The following is a 16,071-nucleotide window of genomic DNA, read 5'->3' on the forward strand; positions in this document are numbered from 1 at the left end:
ATCCCTCTTGCTGCTGAAGTTCTTGTAAGTCAGGTGCAAGTGACACCATAATAGTGCAAGGAGCCCGGGGCTTATTTCTCCTTATACACCATATGTTGAGCTGTCCTAAACAAGCGTTCATGTTTTACCCTGTGAATGTTTTGCATTTCTGTCCAGTATATCGTACATGTGCACATGTGCATGAATCGAAATGTGCTTATGTGTTTTCCTCCGGAGGGAAACGCTGCTCTACTTTCCCTCAACCTACCCATATGGCAAATATGTCATGCTGCTGCTTTCTACAGCCCAGCTCTCTGTCCTCACTCTGACTGAGCCTGATTTCTTCTACACAAACAGAGCTGGAAAGTTGATTACTTTAAAACACTTTAAAGTCTGCTGAACTAGTAAAGAGGCTAGTAAGGAGAAAAGACATGCACTTAAGCATTGTCTTTGTTTAGTTTGTGTTTTTATGGCTGATGATATCAAAGGGATAGTTCACCCTAAAATCCAGTTTACATATTTTTCCACTTGGCAGTAGTGCTGTTAGCTGTTTCTATCTACATAATTTTGGTATAAATCGTCCAGTTTTGAAAATATCTGCTCTTAAATTGGTTACCTCTCTTACATATAATTGAATTGCAGTGTCTTTCAAGAAATCAAGACACAGTTAGTTTAAAAACAACAACAAGAAACATGGCCAGTAGGAACTATTTTTGTTCTGCAGAGCTTCCCACCATCCATATCTGTAATAAGAGGCTCATGTTGGTGGAAGTTTGACAGGCTATAAACATTAATTGTGTCCTACCTCAGTTGAGCTAACTATGGGTTTGTGTGTGTGTGTGTAGACAAAAGAAAGAATGTGTGATTTCTGTATTGGGCTTGTAGTTAGCAAAGGAAAACTCTTGCAAATGAAAAGTGCTTTATCTTTTGACAATTAATTATTTCACCACATTTCATGGAAGTCAGCTACAAGAATTTAAGAGTTCCTGCATTTAAGTGCATAGTTTAATCTGACAGTGGTACAAAAGATGACGTCAAAACCAGACAATCATAAAAATATTAAATGGAGTTTCATCCATTTGTTTTCATGTCAGGTTACATTTTTATCCAATGCCAACATCAGAAAAAATATCAGCAATCTGAGCTCATGACAAGAAATTGAAGATAAGCTCTTTCTGGGACAGTGGCGCGGCTGCCCCTCTGTTGGTCTTCCTTGGTCTCTTGTGTTCTGGGGGCCTCTGGATGTCTGAAGTTTTGATCTCCTCCATACCTGCTTCATGCCCTGGAGGACGGGGCTGTGGCCCCCCACACCCTCTAGCAGATCATTACATGAAGGAACCTTTTAAATACAAGCATGCTCACGCTCACAGGTGTACACACGGGTGCTCACACACACAAACTACACCCTTTTTGGCTCCTACCTGAAAGCACACTGTGCACTGTCGATTTTACGTGCTGCACAATAATGTTTAATATTTAGTATTTACTCTTATATTCCCATATATCATCGTGATGTTGTTTATTATGTTGCTCTTTTTTTTTTCTTCTGCTTGTTTTTTCTTTTTTCTTTCTCAACAGGTGATCCAGGTGATTGATATGTGTATTTTTTGTCTGCCTATTTTGTTGGTTTTTGTTTTTTGCCCTTTATCCTCGTCCCTCTTCCCCGCTGTTTTTCTTTCCCTCTTTCTTTCTCCTCTTTCTTTTCCCCAGTCAAGTCTGTCCCGTATTTAGCAGGTTCAAATAAAATAAACAATAAAAGGTGAATCAAATAGACCAATGCGGCAAGGCTGGGATGGTCCATTTGGTAAAGTAAATCCGTTGGGCATCTTTCTGATGGCAAAAGAGCAAAACAGGACAGGCAAAAAAAAAAGAAAGAAATTGAAGATAAGACATTTTCTGTGTAGAAGGAAAAATGTTTAAAGTTACAACATTAATTAAGACTATTGCAAACACACCAAAGTATAAGGTCTGCTTCCTTTGTGTTATTAGCTAAGTTGTCACAGGAACAGGAGTATATTACTGTGATCCTAGTCAGGGCTGTTGGTTGTTTTTCATTATAGTGGAAATTGTAATATGAGTAAACATAAAGTGGTTAAAAATGATTTACAGCCTAAATCTAGCCACCAGCTGTTGCCCAAGTGCTGGATCAACAGACAGAACGATGGCCCTGCAGCCAGAAGGACAACAACTTTGCCACATGAACTAAAAGCTGGCTTTGCCTTTTTTCCCTCTCCACACCCATAATTCAACTGACAATATAGAAAAACTGCTTACACATACATCAATTTGGTATTAATTTTATTCAAAAACTCTTGACCTGCCTGATGCAGTTGCAGCACCTCTGCAGTGCACTCATCCCAAGTATCTCCTTGTCTATGCAATAAGCCTAATGACTTTGAGGGCCACATTCATAATCACAGGGGTGGGCAGTGTCAGGCGGATTAGGACTCCAGATGGTGCTGTTACTGCCTGACTGTCTGTCTGGCAACGAATGTACAGCTGCGGGAGGTCACATGTTTTTACTACAGCGGTAAGCTCTGCCTCTGCAGCCGAGACGCACAGCATCACAGACTCCTGTCACCTCTAACAGCTGATACAGTGTTTCTGGGGTTTTAAGGTATGCTTTGTGTGCAGTGGGTGTATTTTTAGTCTGCCTTTTATAGCAAAGTTTAGTGGACCATGCAACAGATGTCATGCTATCAAATTAAAGCTTAATGCCCGGTCTGGGAAAGAAAAACACTTCAGAGCTAACCATGACACCGCAGAGGTTAAACACTCCACCGTGTGTGTCCGTCCACTCATGCCCGGGTCACTGTGTGGGTTTGATCTGCCTTAGAGAGACTCCAGCTAGCTTCACTACACATGAGGGATAACACTTGCTGTTGGAAGAGCTCTCAAGTATGCTCATCTCATTTCCTCTCCTAGATATCACCTCAGCAGTGACACCGGTTGCATTTAAGAGCAACTCCCCAGGAAGCACAGCAGTCAGTGTTATCCCTTTTGACTGAAGCAGAGAGGTTGGCTTTTTTTTTTATGCCAGGCGTCAGCTGCTTGCACCCCTGGGTCATGGTACTCTGAACAAAAACCAGGGGATTTGCATAATTCATTACAGTCGCTGTGGAGCGGAGAGGCGACACAGGTGTCCCGGGCATTGTGGGAGAACGAGCATGTCTAAGAAGCCAAAGGTAAAAAGGAAAAAAAAGAAAATTACATACAACCTGTTCTTGAACCTGTTCTTGTTTCTGTGTAATCAGCAGCTTACTTCTCTCTTCAGAGCTTGTACTATTAGTTGTAGCACTGGATTGTTTTTCTCAAAGCTTTTTTTTATTGCTAGTGTTTTTTCTGTTTGTAGTGCTTGCTGCTTCCAGGTTTGTTTGTGATGACGTCGACAGTCTGCCGTACTGTATATCCTGTCTGTGAGGTCTGTTATCATGGGCCTATACTGCTGGAATTCCATGCAATATACATTAAGTGAAGCTTAGTTTTTAATCATGGGTTGTTGTGGGACTGTGTCTTGTATAAAGCCACTGATGCTGCAGGTGAAAGGCAAGCTGCAGGGTCATCTTTCTCTTCACATGTGAAGAGAACTCCAGCTGGTCCAGTGAAAGAGTCAAACAGCTAAATGCTTTGTGGCAGACTCTTTCTTTTATAGTGCAGGACCATTTACCCTGTGTTATTTTATATATATGGCAGTGTCGCTAAAGCTTTTGTCTTGTGAGTCCTCATAATTCCTTGCCTGCTTGTGGCAGATTTTGATTGTTTTGTTTTGTTTAGTTCATGAATTTTTAGAAGCAGTAAAGGAAGTTGTATTGTGCTGTTAGATTATATGATTATTTTTATATCATTGTAAAATGACTAAAAAGTGAATATCTTTGTAAATCTTTGACTAATCTAGATGAAAATGCTAAGAGCATTTTTTTGAATTTACATTACATATTTACATATTTACATTTATTGGAATTTTTCTGTTAGGTGAGAAATGATGAGACAAGGCAGCACAAATAAATATTGCAAAGGTCATGCACTTAAACGCGCACGAGTGGGAAATCACTCGTAAAACCTTTGCCCCAGATCACGTGTGCTGTAAAACATCAGTAATGTAGTAGAATAAAACTTTTTTATTAACAAACAACAAAAAAAATAAAAATTCTGCACACACATAATATATTTCTAAATGTTTAGATTTTAGTTTAGTCCACAATCTACCACAAAGATAGGTAAATTTGCAATGATATATGATAAATTAACATAATATTATAAAATAGACCAGTACAGATTTTATTTTAGTATTTTGGATAGCAAGAAGCAAAACATAGAGGGAGTAGGATAATGACTCCTGTAGGCTGGAGCCTTCCTCTTCCCACATTGACTTCAAGCGACCAGATCTTCACAGTTTCTAACCATGTTTCATGTCAGTCATTTCTTCTGCTCTAAATCCTGGATTGGTTGAACGGCCAAAGCAGATTTAAATCTCCTTACTGAGAGAAGCAATCATTACAAAGTGAGTCAGGGGATCAAGTGGACATAAGCAATAACCCCTGTGGGTGTTTTTATGTGGAAGGTGGATTGTCATCCCTCCAGAATAAGGATGCACTCTACATAGAGAAAGGTTGAATGGCACAAGGGACAATTGCCTTACAGCAAGACGCAGGTCTGCACAAAAGTGGATGAGACTACGTTGTATACATGTGCTGTGACAGGAAACTAAACTCATCGCGGTGTGTTCAGAGACATGGGTCTGAAAATGGACCAGTAACTAACCCAAATACAGTTTTTATAATCACAACCACTCAACACTTCTCCCCAGCTCTGTGGAGCTTTTTAGTGCCTTTGTGCTCTTTTTCTTTTTTAATTCACTCTCACTGCTTTCATAGTGTGAGATTATTCCCAGTTGTTCTTCTCAGGGGGGGAAAAAGGAACAAACAACTAATGGCAGGCAGTGTTAGTGATTAGATATTTTCCAGCCAACTAATATACTCATTGTATGAAATATACTAGTTGTAAAAAGGTCAACTAGTCTAAAGGATAGAAAACACTTAACATTCAAACTATTTTGTGTGTATTTTGTATGAAATCATTAATCACATCCCTTATTAATCAAATCATGTTTCAAATGTTGCTGAAATGTGCGGCACATGACAACAGGTGTAACATTGCAAAGAATAGTTTGCAGAACTTAGCTAATCTTAGCAGTGCTGGCAGCAGTAGTCCTGGTTTCTTCCAGGCTAATTTCCACACCACGGTGCAGAATGTGGTTACACCTGGCTTCATTTGTTTGGTTATTCCAGTTTATTCAGTCAGAGCCCACATGGCGCTGCAGCGCCGATTAGTGGCAGGTGGCACTGTAACATCTTTTGAACTGGTAATTGTCATTGTAGATGTATAAAAGAAGCTGTTGCTGTTAGCGTTTTTGGTGCCAAATAGCAAGGGCAGAAATGTTTAAACGTCTAATCGCACACATTCCTCTTAGTGACTAGCTGATGTGCTCAGTGGAGTCTTTCTCTCAGGAGCTGGTAGACAAAAACTGGACTACAAAACAAAGCTGTCTTATTAAACACATGGCACAGAAATATTTATCTAGTAAATATATATTTAACGACAGCTCCATGTCAGGACTGTTTCAATTATCTCTCTATGGCCAAAAGTTTAATGTAAGTCAAGAAATCAACATAAGTCAGTGTCTTAAGTGAGCTTGTATGTGAACTGAATTACCAGCTGTCAGGCCATACATTTAACTGATTAAAAATGAGTGGGCCCAGGCTCTGTGCCAGAACCGTTTGGAGTGATGAAAGTGTTTCTCTGTCTTTGTCCATCTTGTGCCATCAGTGGATCATACAACTACTGCATTTGATACTTATGAAAATGTGTTTGCACACACAGTGTGAGTGCATCATCCTCTTCTTGTGTGTTCCTGACCTACATGTGACTTTATTGGTCAGAGCAGTACCGATTTGATGACTGAAGAGTTTTTCCTATGAGTCCATGTGGAACAGCCGATGCGTTGATGTGTTCAGCGAGCGTGAAGTGAGTCAGTTTAGCACCACACACTGCACTACAGCCGCCAGAAGTTGTACATTGTTGTTGAGTACAGTAATAAATGCCAGCGCTTCGGACTTCATCAAGTGTTTGCTTCCCTTAGCTGTTCACAAACTCTGAGCTCATGATCTTCATTCCCTTTGGCGTGCTTGACAAGCTTCCTTTGTCTCCACGGACTAAGCACATCTTGGGACGGGTAAGATGGAGTCAACTTTTCAGTAAAGGCTTTGCGATTTCTTTGCTTTCTTTCTTTGGAAATTTCCTGTTCTGTTTTATGATTATTTTATTTTAAGAACAGATGAGAAATGTAAGTGGTGTGGGCGCAGGTTCAATGCTATTCTTAGGTTTGGTACACATGCTAGCGGGATGCCCTTTGGTGATGTGGGGGAAGCAGCAGTCGAACTGTCGAGATGCTCCGAGAGGCAACAGGAAGCAGAACAGCTGTGGCTTCTGTCTCTCTTTCTCATCCGTCTCTTTTTCTTTCTCCATTATTTTTCTCCGTGTATCTCTCTCTCATTCCCCCTCCTCTTCGTTCTCTCACCATCTGTAATTAGAGATGGTCCCTGGGCTCAAGTGGCCCTGCATGTACTGTAGCTAGGTAACATCAGTCAGATGTTGGCTGCAGGCCCTGTGGGTTTTATTAGATTAGAATCACAGTCAGGGGATGGATTCTCCAGCTTCATCTGGAAATTTTGCATCGGGATGCTATTCCACCTTAATCCTTTATACTCATTTTTATCTGGTGTAAACAGTAACTTTTGTTTTGTTATTTTGTTATTAAAAGTATCAGTACTTTATATTTTCTCAAAAACCCGTCTTTCAGTTTAATAAAAATAAGCCAAAACTTTCAAATCTGTGCTTTATTACAATAGATTTGTAAATGTCTTCATCCATGTTATTTATAAATGTAAAGCTATAGCAAGCAGAAATTATCTATGCCACTTTACGCCCAAAGATAACAAAAAAAGCATTTTTGCTGTTCAGTTATTAAGATGTCATAGCTTGTTTACAGAAACCAAACTGACAATACTGTAATTTCTTGATAAGGTTTCATTTGTAGGTATTTGTAGGTTACCACTTGCATGTATTAAATTAAAGAAATTAACCCAAAAAAAGATATGTCTTAATGAATTTTAGGAGTACTGGGGGTAGACAGCAAGTAGTTGCTTCCTCTTTTTAAGATTATGTGTTTAAACTAAGACCCAGGTTGCCTGTAGTTTGCTTGAAAGACACCAACTTGTCTGCAAACACTTGCAAACTAGATAAACTGTGAAAAGTGTGACACAAAGAAGAAACAGAAGTTGTCTGCAATGATAAGATAAGATAAAGATAAGATAACCTTTATTAGTCCCACACGTGGGAAATTTGTTTTGTCACAGCAGGAAGTGGACAGTGCAAAAGTTATGAGGCAAAAATTAGAATACAATAAGAATAAATACAGTACACAACTGTACAGAATAGAATAAAATAAAATACTATATACAGTAGAATAAAATAAAATAAATATACAATAAGATAAAAATAGAATACAAATACAAATACTATATACAACTGAGTAAAAATACAACGATGACAGAAAGGATTATTGCACTTAGTATTATTGCATATGTATGGATGTGTGTGCTTGATCAGTTAAAGTCTTTATTATGGAGTCTGACAGCAGTGGGGAGGAAAGACCTGCGAAATCTCTCCGTCCCACACCGTGGGTGCCGCAGTCTCCCACTGAAGGAGCTGCTCAGTGCTGTCAGAGTCTCCTGCATGGGGTGGGAGACGTTGTCCAACAGGGATGACAGCTTAGCCGCCGTTCTCCTGTCACTCACCACCTCCACTGGGTCCAGAGGGCATCCTAGAACAGAGCTGGCCCTTCGGATCACCCTGTTCAGTCTCTTCCTGTCCCCAGCAGAGATGCTGCCGCCCCAGCAGACCACGCCATAAAAGATAGCAGAAGCCACAACAGAGTCATAGAATTTCTTCAGGAGTGGGCCCTCCACTCCAAACGACCTGAGTCTCCGCAGCAGGTACAGCCTGCTCTGCCCTTTCCTGTAGAGGGCGTCTGAGTTATGAGTCCAGAAGCACAAGTTTTACTAGCCCTAGGCTACTATTGTGACGAGTGTTTGCAGACAAGTCAAGTTTATTTCTATAGCACATTTAAGAACAACAGCTTTGGACAAAGAGCTGCACATCTAATATAATCAAATAACATAAAAAAATAGGACAAAATGACGGTTTACGAAAAGAATCAGAGAAAGTCAAAGTATTCACATCTCATTCTTATTGCAGTTTTCAAGCAGCTTAAAGTGTCTAATGTTGCCGAGTTCCTGATGAAGAAATAGGTTGTTCCAGAGTTTTGGAGCAGCACAGATATCTTCTGTGCTTTAAACTAGATTTAAAGATCATTTGCTCAGCAGACCTCAGTGATCTAGGCGGGAATGCGCAAACTTAAATGATCAGAGGTGTAAAATTGTGCCAACCTCTGGAATGCATTCAAGGCATTAAATAAACTCAATTCAGGAACTGATTGGCAGTCAGTGCGGGGATGCTAATATAGGTGATATGTAGTCTTGCTTGCATATGCCAGTTATGAAGCGTGCCGCAGCATTTAGGACCAGCTGCGGTTGGCTAAGCAGCTGAACCTGAATAAAAACTATTACAGTAGTCAAGTCGAGGCCTAAGTTGACCCGATTCTGGCTCCAGCTTTATATTTTTTATACAGACACAGGACTGATATCAAGCTTTTCATCTAACTTGGGACAAAAAAGTTATAAACACATTGATTTTATTTCTGTCTAACAAATCAGCTAAAAAAACAAACATGAGTACTGAATTTGGATCCAAAACCTTTAAAATTCAAGCATTTGACTACATGTGAATTTATGCAATAACTGCTGATTGTCTCAAGACTTTGCAGGATCATCTGAGTACAGTAAATATGTTCTTGTGAAAGTAGGGTAAGAAAATCAAATTAAATTAAATGGTAGATTTTTTGTACGGGGATTTTTTTATCGACAAAAGGATTCATTTAGCAGTTCTTGAAAGCCTCTTGGAGAGTTTCATTTATATAATAGCATTCTTGGCAGGGCAGTCGCCCTTAGGAGGGGCCTGTCTGACATTTCCTCAGTGATCTAATTGTAGTGTATTTTAGCCCATTAGTGGTCTATTAAAGTTTGCTAAACATCATTTGTATGCCTTGTTATTTGCACTTTTGACAGAAAACAAAACACTGTTCATGTTGTTAGTGATTGTCTCCATCTCTGGCGATACGCCTCGGTCATAATCAATCAATTATCATCAGTGTCTGCTATTGCTTTGTCTCTTGTTTATGATGTCTTCAGTGTTATGATGTTGTATTGATATAAGGCGGATTAACTCATGAACCTGAGTGCTTCATCACTTGCAAGTGCGTGCGGCAGTGCTGAGAGGTTGTCTTTTGGGCTATTTACTTTGAGAGTGGTAGCGAGTGTGAAGTCACACTAGCATGAAAACTGTCCACTCCTGGTTTGGTGGTCCGGTGCCTCAAGAGACTATCCTGTTACTGAGTGTACACAGGTGTGATCCGTTCGCTTAACCCGATACATCGAACTGCTCTCATCTGACTTGCTTGAATTGCAAAACTGAATCTTCGTTTCTTCTCTTCCTCTGAAGATGCTTGGAGCAGAGGGAGGCTGATCTAAAAATAGTGAGATGTAAAGACCACGCTTGGTAATGAATTATGCATAATCACTAAGCTTCAGTAAATTTTCTAATAGCTTCCTAGAATTTTTTTTAAGTGGTTACATCCCATCATCTTCAATGTAGTTCTTAAATCACAAAGTCTGTTAGCACCCAGATGATACTGTAGGTATGATAGATGAGGGACAAGCTAAAGAAGCAGGGTTACTTTAGGGTTTGAGGAGTATTACAGGTTGACAGGTGTGGAGATTTTGGAGTGATATTATATAGCACTCTCACCAACATGATGAATACTCAAAATAACATTTTTGATAATGGCAATCGCCATTTTTAAAAACTTGAAGAAGAGGCACTAAGCCTCCACTGGTAAACAAATGGTGTCCCAGTATATAAAATGGTTTCTCCTCTTCATTACCAATCTGGATATATAGTATATTTGGCCTTCTACCATATTTAAAGCTTGGAACGCTTTTAATGTCTTGGTTTCAGGTAGTAGAGCTTGTTGTCCATTAATCAAAAGGTCGATGGTTCGATCTCCATCACCTTCATGTGCTAAAGAGTCCTGGCAACTATTTCCATCTTTGTGTGCTGAAATGGAAGCGCCAAACTGAAGTCTTATATATTTTGCAGTAAGTGAAGTGCACAATTTTTCTTAATTAGGCTTTTATGAAGCATCGCCTTTTTTATTTTTTAAAAAGGCTTTAATCTCAAGCTTGAAAGCAAATGCACCTCGCCAAATTAAATAATTAGACACATAACCCCCATTGAAACCCCTTTTTGTTTGTACACTTCTGCAACAGTGTCAGTCTAAATCAGCGGTCTCCAACCTTTTTTGCGCCACGGACCGGTTTATGCCCAACATTATTTTCACGGACCGGCCTTTAAGGTGTCGCGGATAAATACAACAAAATAAAACTAGTACCGGTACCGAAAAAAAGATTTATTTATAACACACGTGAAAAGAACCAGGAAAACCGAGTTAACGATAAAAACAATAACAAAATAACGCTGAAAACCGATAAAAACCCTGAAAACCATACATTTCACACCTGAGCCTCAACTCTCGCAGCCTGGTACCAAACGACTCACGGACCGGTACCGGTCCGAGGCCCGGGGGTTTCTGGACCGCTGGTCTAAATATCCAGCTGGGCACATTGGAAGGAAATTCCCATGAGCTGCTCAATGTTAAAGGAAACATGTTCAAATTAAATGTTCTTCATTCAGACTCAATTTTAAATAAGCACCTCTGCAAAAGAGCAGCACAAGGTCAAATAAAACAGATGGTTTTGAATATTAATATACGCAAAAGATCGCAGCTTCATCAAATCAGGTCAGCCTCCACAAGGTGACTCTTTTTTTAACTATGGAAGGAAACAGCTGTTGGTATTGTCTTTTTTTTTTTTTTCAAAAGTGAATGAAATTGGGATGTTATATTGATTCCTCTCCCATGGTCCAATTACTGTATGCTGGTTTTGTAAGCTGTCCTTTTTGGCCTTTATGTACTTGTCAGTGTGAGGGCCTGCTGACGTCATTGTGTGCATGTATACTGATCAATAAGCCAAAGGCAATGCCGGCACTCATTTCTGTGGCAGAAGCAGAAGACATTGATCTGTCAAATCCCGAGCTGATAATCATAGTGATGCCTGCTGGCAGTGAAGAATGCTATTATGTTGTGCTATATTTACTTTATAGCAAAATAAAACAACTAATCTGAACTGTAACTTTATTAATTTGACATCGATTACACGATTACACATTTAAATAAACTTCTCTGGCCTAAGCATAAAATCTTGGCAGGGTTGGCTGGAGCCTCATCGCTAGATAAACATGTTGTCATTTTTATGCATTACTTTAATTTAGTAGGATCTTAAAAATCTCTTTTTATTTAGAGTTTGCAGAATATACCCTGATTATTGTGAATTTTTGGCAGTATGTAGCGGATTTTACATGCAGAAGTCACTTTTGGTACACGTTCAGAGACACGGTATCACACTTTCTGATCAAATGTCATCACGCTCAGCATGTTAAGGTTTTTGCCTCTAGCATTTAGCTTAATTAGTCTGCCTTTCACCTTCTCACCTTGACCTCATGTTGCCATCAACAGGGTTTAGGTTAGATCTGAAAATATTAATGTGCAAAGGTTTGAGATACTCTAGATTTGTGTCTCTCATACTGTACCACCAGGAAGGCTTCTGCTCTGCTTCTAATTCATCATGCATGACAGTAACTCCAAACATACAGCCACACAGAAACATTGGGGAAGAACAGGAAGTCCTGCAACTGTGTAAAATGTGGGCCAAAGGCTTTAAAGATCTTACAGATTGTACACAAGTGAAGCAAAAAGAACCGGTGCTACTTTGAAGGCAAAAAAGTATCAGAGATCAAAGAAAATATCAAAACCGACCATCAAAATTTGAGCTCATGCTGCCAATTGAATGAAGCCTGTCTGTACATAGAGATGCCATCCTGCCCTTGATGAGGACATGTTGTTCACATTTAATGAAGGACTAGGAGCTTAAAAACAAGGTGACTGGACTGGACTAACAGAGAGTGCACATTTCCACACAGTCAGGAAAAAAAACCCATAGAATAAATGTTTTATTTTACATATAACCTTTTCCCTGAAGGATACATTTTAATGTAATCCCCCTCATATCACAAACATTTAAATTTGCAACTATTTTTCCAGTAGACTGTAACAATTAATTATTTTTTGAATTATGTTACTCTAATTTTGGAAAATCTTTGGAAAACACTGGTCAAGACTATTAGAAAATGTACTTTGTAACATACTTTTATTACCTAAGGGACAAAAATCTTTTTTCTTTGTCAAGGGGCCAGAAAAATGTACAAACATCTGTTTAGTAAGGCGACATAGTCAATACAAAAATAGTATAAAAACCAATCATGCTTAGTAACCCTCCCATGATACACATACTGATTCATGAAGAATGACACAATTGAAAGAGTCAAGACGCATTTTTTAAATGATTTTATATTACACAACAGTGGAGTTCAGCTCCAAATAAAAGAAATAGAGCTTAAAACCACTGTTGCAGTGACATGAGGATGACTATACCACGGTGTGTCACATGCCGAGCAAACACCCTGAATGATAATCCTCAGAAAGGGGTTAACCCTGATCAAACCAAATATTCACAATATAATCTAGGATTTAGGCTGGGCTGCCCAAAACAACATTTTCTCTCCATCAAAAAGGGGAAAAAAAATACAAATCTGCGTTTACCAGAATGTCATATGAAGCTCAGAGCTTGTATAATCATCCAGGTTGTGTCATGGTCCTGGGCCATGTGGGCCCAGTATTCTTAGTTCCTTGTATTTTTGTATTTTGTTCCTTGCTTAGGCCATGTTTTCTGAGTTGCCCTGTTGTGTTGTTCCCTAAGTGTTTTCCCTTCATGGCTTTTACCCCCTGTGTGCCCCTCTGTGTATCTGTGAGCCCTCGTCTCTCCTTATGTTTTATTCCATGTTTCCCCTGCCCATTATGTCTAAGTTCTCCCCGTGCTCTCTCTCCCCCCTGTGTGCCCTCTATGTATTTATGAGCCCTCGTCTCCCTTTGTGGTTGTTTCATGTTTCCCCAGCCCGTTATGTCTGTGTTTTCCCCGTGCTCTCTCTCCTCCTGTCTGAACCTCTGTGCACTTCCTGTTTACTTTGTGACTCTCACGCCTGTACATGTCATGTTCAGTTCACCCCGCCCTGTCTCGTTATGATTATCAGTGTCACCTGTGTTCCCCGTGTGTTCCCACTTTCCTCGTTAACCCTCTGTGTATTTCTGTCTGCGTCTCCCTCTGTTCGGCGTCGCGTTCTCCCTCATGCTGTGTGGATTTCCCTGTTTCGCTCTCCTTGTGCTTTAGTTTTCCCAGTTTAGTTTATTTTGTATTGTTTCTCGTGGCCAGCAATAAAGCTGTGTTTTTTGAGTTCATCCCCGTGTGTGTGAGTTTTGCGATTGGGTCCTCATCCTGCCTGCCACACAGCGATCCATGACAGGTTGGACATTAAATGGCACAACTGCTTACTCACTTCTCATCGGTGCTTTTCAGTTTGTATTTTTCCACTGACTGTGCTGCATTCCCCTGTCGTTGCTCCCCTTTTTGTAACCAGAAAATTAAGATTAGTTAAAGGTTTATTTTGCAAACTTATGACTAAGATTTTACGTCACGTGTTGAGTCATGTTTTACCACTATTAGATTACTGAACATCTCAGCCTGTGTACGATCTGACGTAACAGCAATGTGATGAAAAAGCACACATCACAGCTTCGTCACTGGCTCTGATCATAAAGAGATGGATCTGAGTTTCTTTAGAGTAACCGCTGCAGTTTTAAATGCCAGTTTACATGGCTATAATGTCAGACATGTAAGGGTTGTTTTTTTTTTTTTTACCTTACTTTTGTGTCATTAAAAGACCAAACGGAAAATTTCCCACTTTTTTCCCACTGATGATGAAAGCAAATATAGCATTCTGTCGATGTCGCGCACGTAATCGCTTCCTGACGTTTTCTAAGCAACATGTGTTTAGACTAAAGTTCAAGCCCTTTAAGCCTTTGTCTCTACCGAGTGTAACCTCTTGAAGGCGAAGTGGAACACATGTAAACTTCCCAGATCACACACTCACACACAGACATAAAAAGCTTCTGCAGCTGCTTTTGGTGCTTTCTGGAATTTTCAGGCCGGCCCTTTCAGTCGGAGATCTTACTTCCTAACTAGCTGTATGTGTGTGTGTGTGTGCGTTTGAGACAGAGAGTGTGTGTGTGGGAGGGGAGAGGGGCACGGGGGCTTGTTTTTGGGGCTGGAGGACGGCCGCAGTGCTCCAAAGGAGTGCTCTCGCAGCGTGGGAACGACGCTTGTCTTTTCTCTGCCTCTCAGGGACTAAAGTAGGCCAAAGAAGGACTGAGAGGAGCTAACTTTCTCCTCCAGATCCAACTTTTGCTGCTCAGGCTACAGAAGCAAAGCTCTGGAGCCAAGACAAGGGGATTTGTAGGAGTGAAGCAGTCAGGCTGGTAGGAGTTCCTGTACTCCGTGAGAAGATGGGCAGCAGCTGAGGAGATTTTCTCCCAGCCCGGCTGAACAGCAATAGCAGTCAACTGGGCAGAAATGTATCACTCTGGCAGTGAGGAGTCAGATCTGGTAAGTTTGTATAAACATGCTTTCTGCCGTGTCCTTTTCTGAGCCTAGCTTCTTCTTTACTTTAGACAAAGAGGGAGGTTCTTGTTGGAGAATGGAAGATATCAATGTGATATTTAAAGGGGTATCATCACACATAAGTGATATTTTACTCCACTGGTGCTTCAACAGAAAGTTAGTGAGGCTCTTTCTCAAGTTGCACATGTTAACTCTCATGCAGCATGCTCTTAAGACAAAGAGACTCGTGTGAGCAACCAGTATGAATTTGTGAGCACCGCTGCACGACCACTGCTAGCCTGTAGTGAGGAAATGAGATGGTGTTTAACAAATGGGGAGAGGGAAAGAAAGTCAACAGCCAGGAAGAGGTAGGTTTTTATATACAGAGACCGGTAGAGAGCACATACCTAGGCTCAGCCTGAATGTTTTGTTTCAAAAAGAGGTTCTTAAAGAGTATAAATGAGTGAATGTCATGTCCAAGAGACTTTCTAGTTAGTATCTCAAATATTTACTGTTCTGGTTGTGTGTGCTTCATGTCTTTGTGCGGGTGAATGAAATGATTACAGAAACCTTTAAAGTCTGCCTTTTGGCAGTGGTTGTCATAAATAAAATACCAGTTTGATAACACACATCCTAACAAGCAGGGTTTAGACCCCAGGAGCTTCATTTCAGATACTGGTGTAGAAGCCAAACACCTCAACAGTACAAAATTTATCAGGTTGAATTTAAAGACAATGAAAATATTTCCATTTGATGAAACGCTTCAAGTATAAAAAAATTAGATGTAAAGTTTAAAACAATTACACACAACAGTAAACAATCTGTTTTAAAGAAGTTGGAACAAAATCATATAGATTACATTTTGCATGGATTATGCAGAAAACCAAAGGGATTTTTCGAGACTTTCCTTTGGTGTGCCAAACCAGGCTAACTAAAGCAAATAAATCATAGCTGCAACATTTAAATCACCTTCTTTATGCTGAGCTGTCAAATCAGATCTAGTCTGATAAACACAGGACCTGTGGAGGTCACTGGCACTAGGACATCTAGTAGGGGCTCCTTTAGGGTTTGTAGCCAGTGGGGTGGGGACTACATGGCTCGGGCTTGTTCTAGCACATTTATGGATGCTCACTCAGCTTGGGATCTCAAGGGTTTTGACTGCAGTGTCATCATGTTGAGTTTTTGTCATCTTCCTTGAGCAGTTTTTGTGCTGTGGTGTGCTAGAGAGAAAATGCTCCCATCCACATGG

General features: G+C 40.2%; 1 protein-coding gene across 8 annotated transcripts in view; it reads left to right on the forward strand.

Annotated features, from left to right (window-relative positions):
* cacnb2a (calcium channel, voltage-dependent, beta 2a) overlaps positions 1–16,071 on the forward strand; it is a 72,550-nt gene that overhangs the window by 20,278 nt on the left and 36,201 nt on the right. The window contains exon 1 of one of the 8 annotated variants that reach the window (XM_082547665.1): positions 12,995–13,689. The exons of 6 other annotated variants lie outside the window; for them this stretch is intronic. Coding sequence is in view for 1 of the 2 variants with exons in the window: in XM_082547670.1 (XP_082403796.1) it covers positions 14,796–14,828 (33 nt within the window). In the remaining variant the exon portion in view is untranslated. Of the gene's footprint in view, positions 1–12,994; positions 13,690–14,465; positions 14,829–16,071 lie in introns of those variants that run through there. One more of the 8 variants, XM_082547670.1, reaches the window with a different exon arrangement.

This window comes from Aulonocara stuartgranti, assembly GCF_965226115.1.
Source record: "Aulonocara stuartgranti genome assembly, chromosome: 9".
NCBI lineage: Eukaryota > Metazoa > Chordata > Actinopteri > Cichliformes > Cichlidae > Aulonocara > Aulonocara stuartgranti.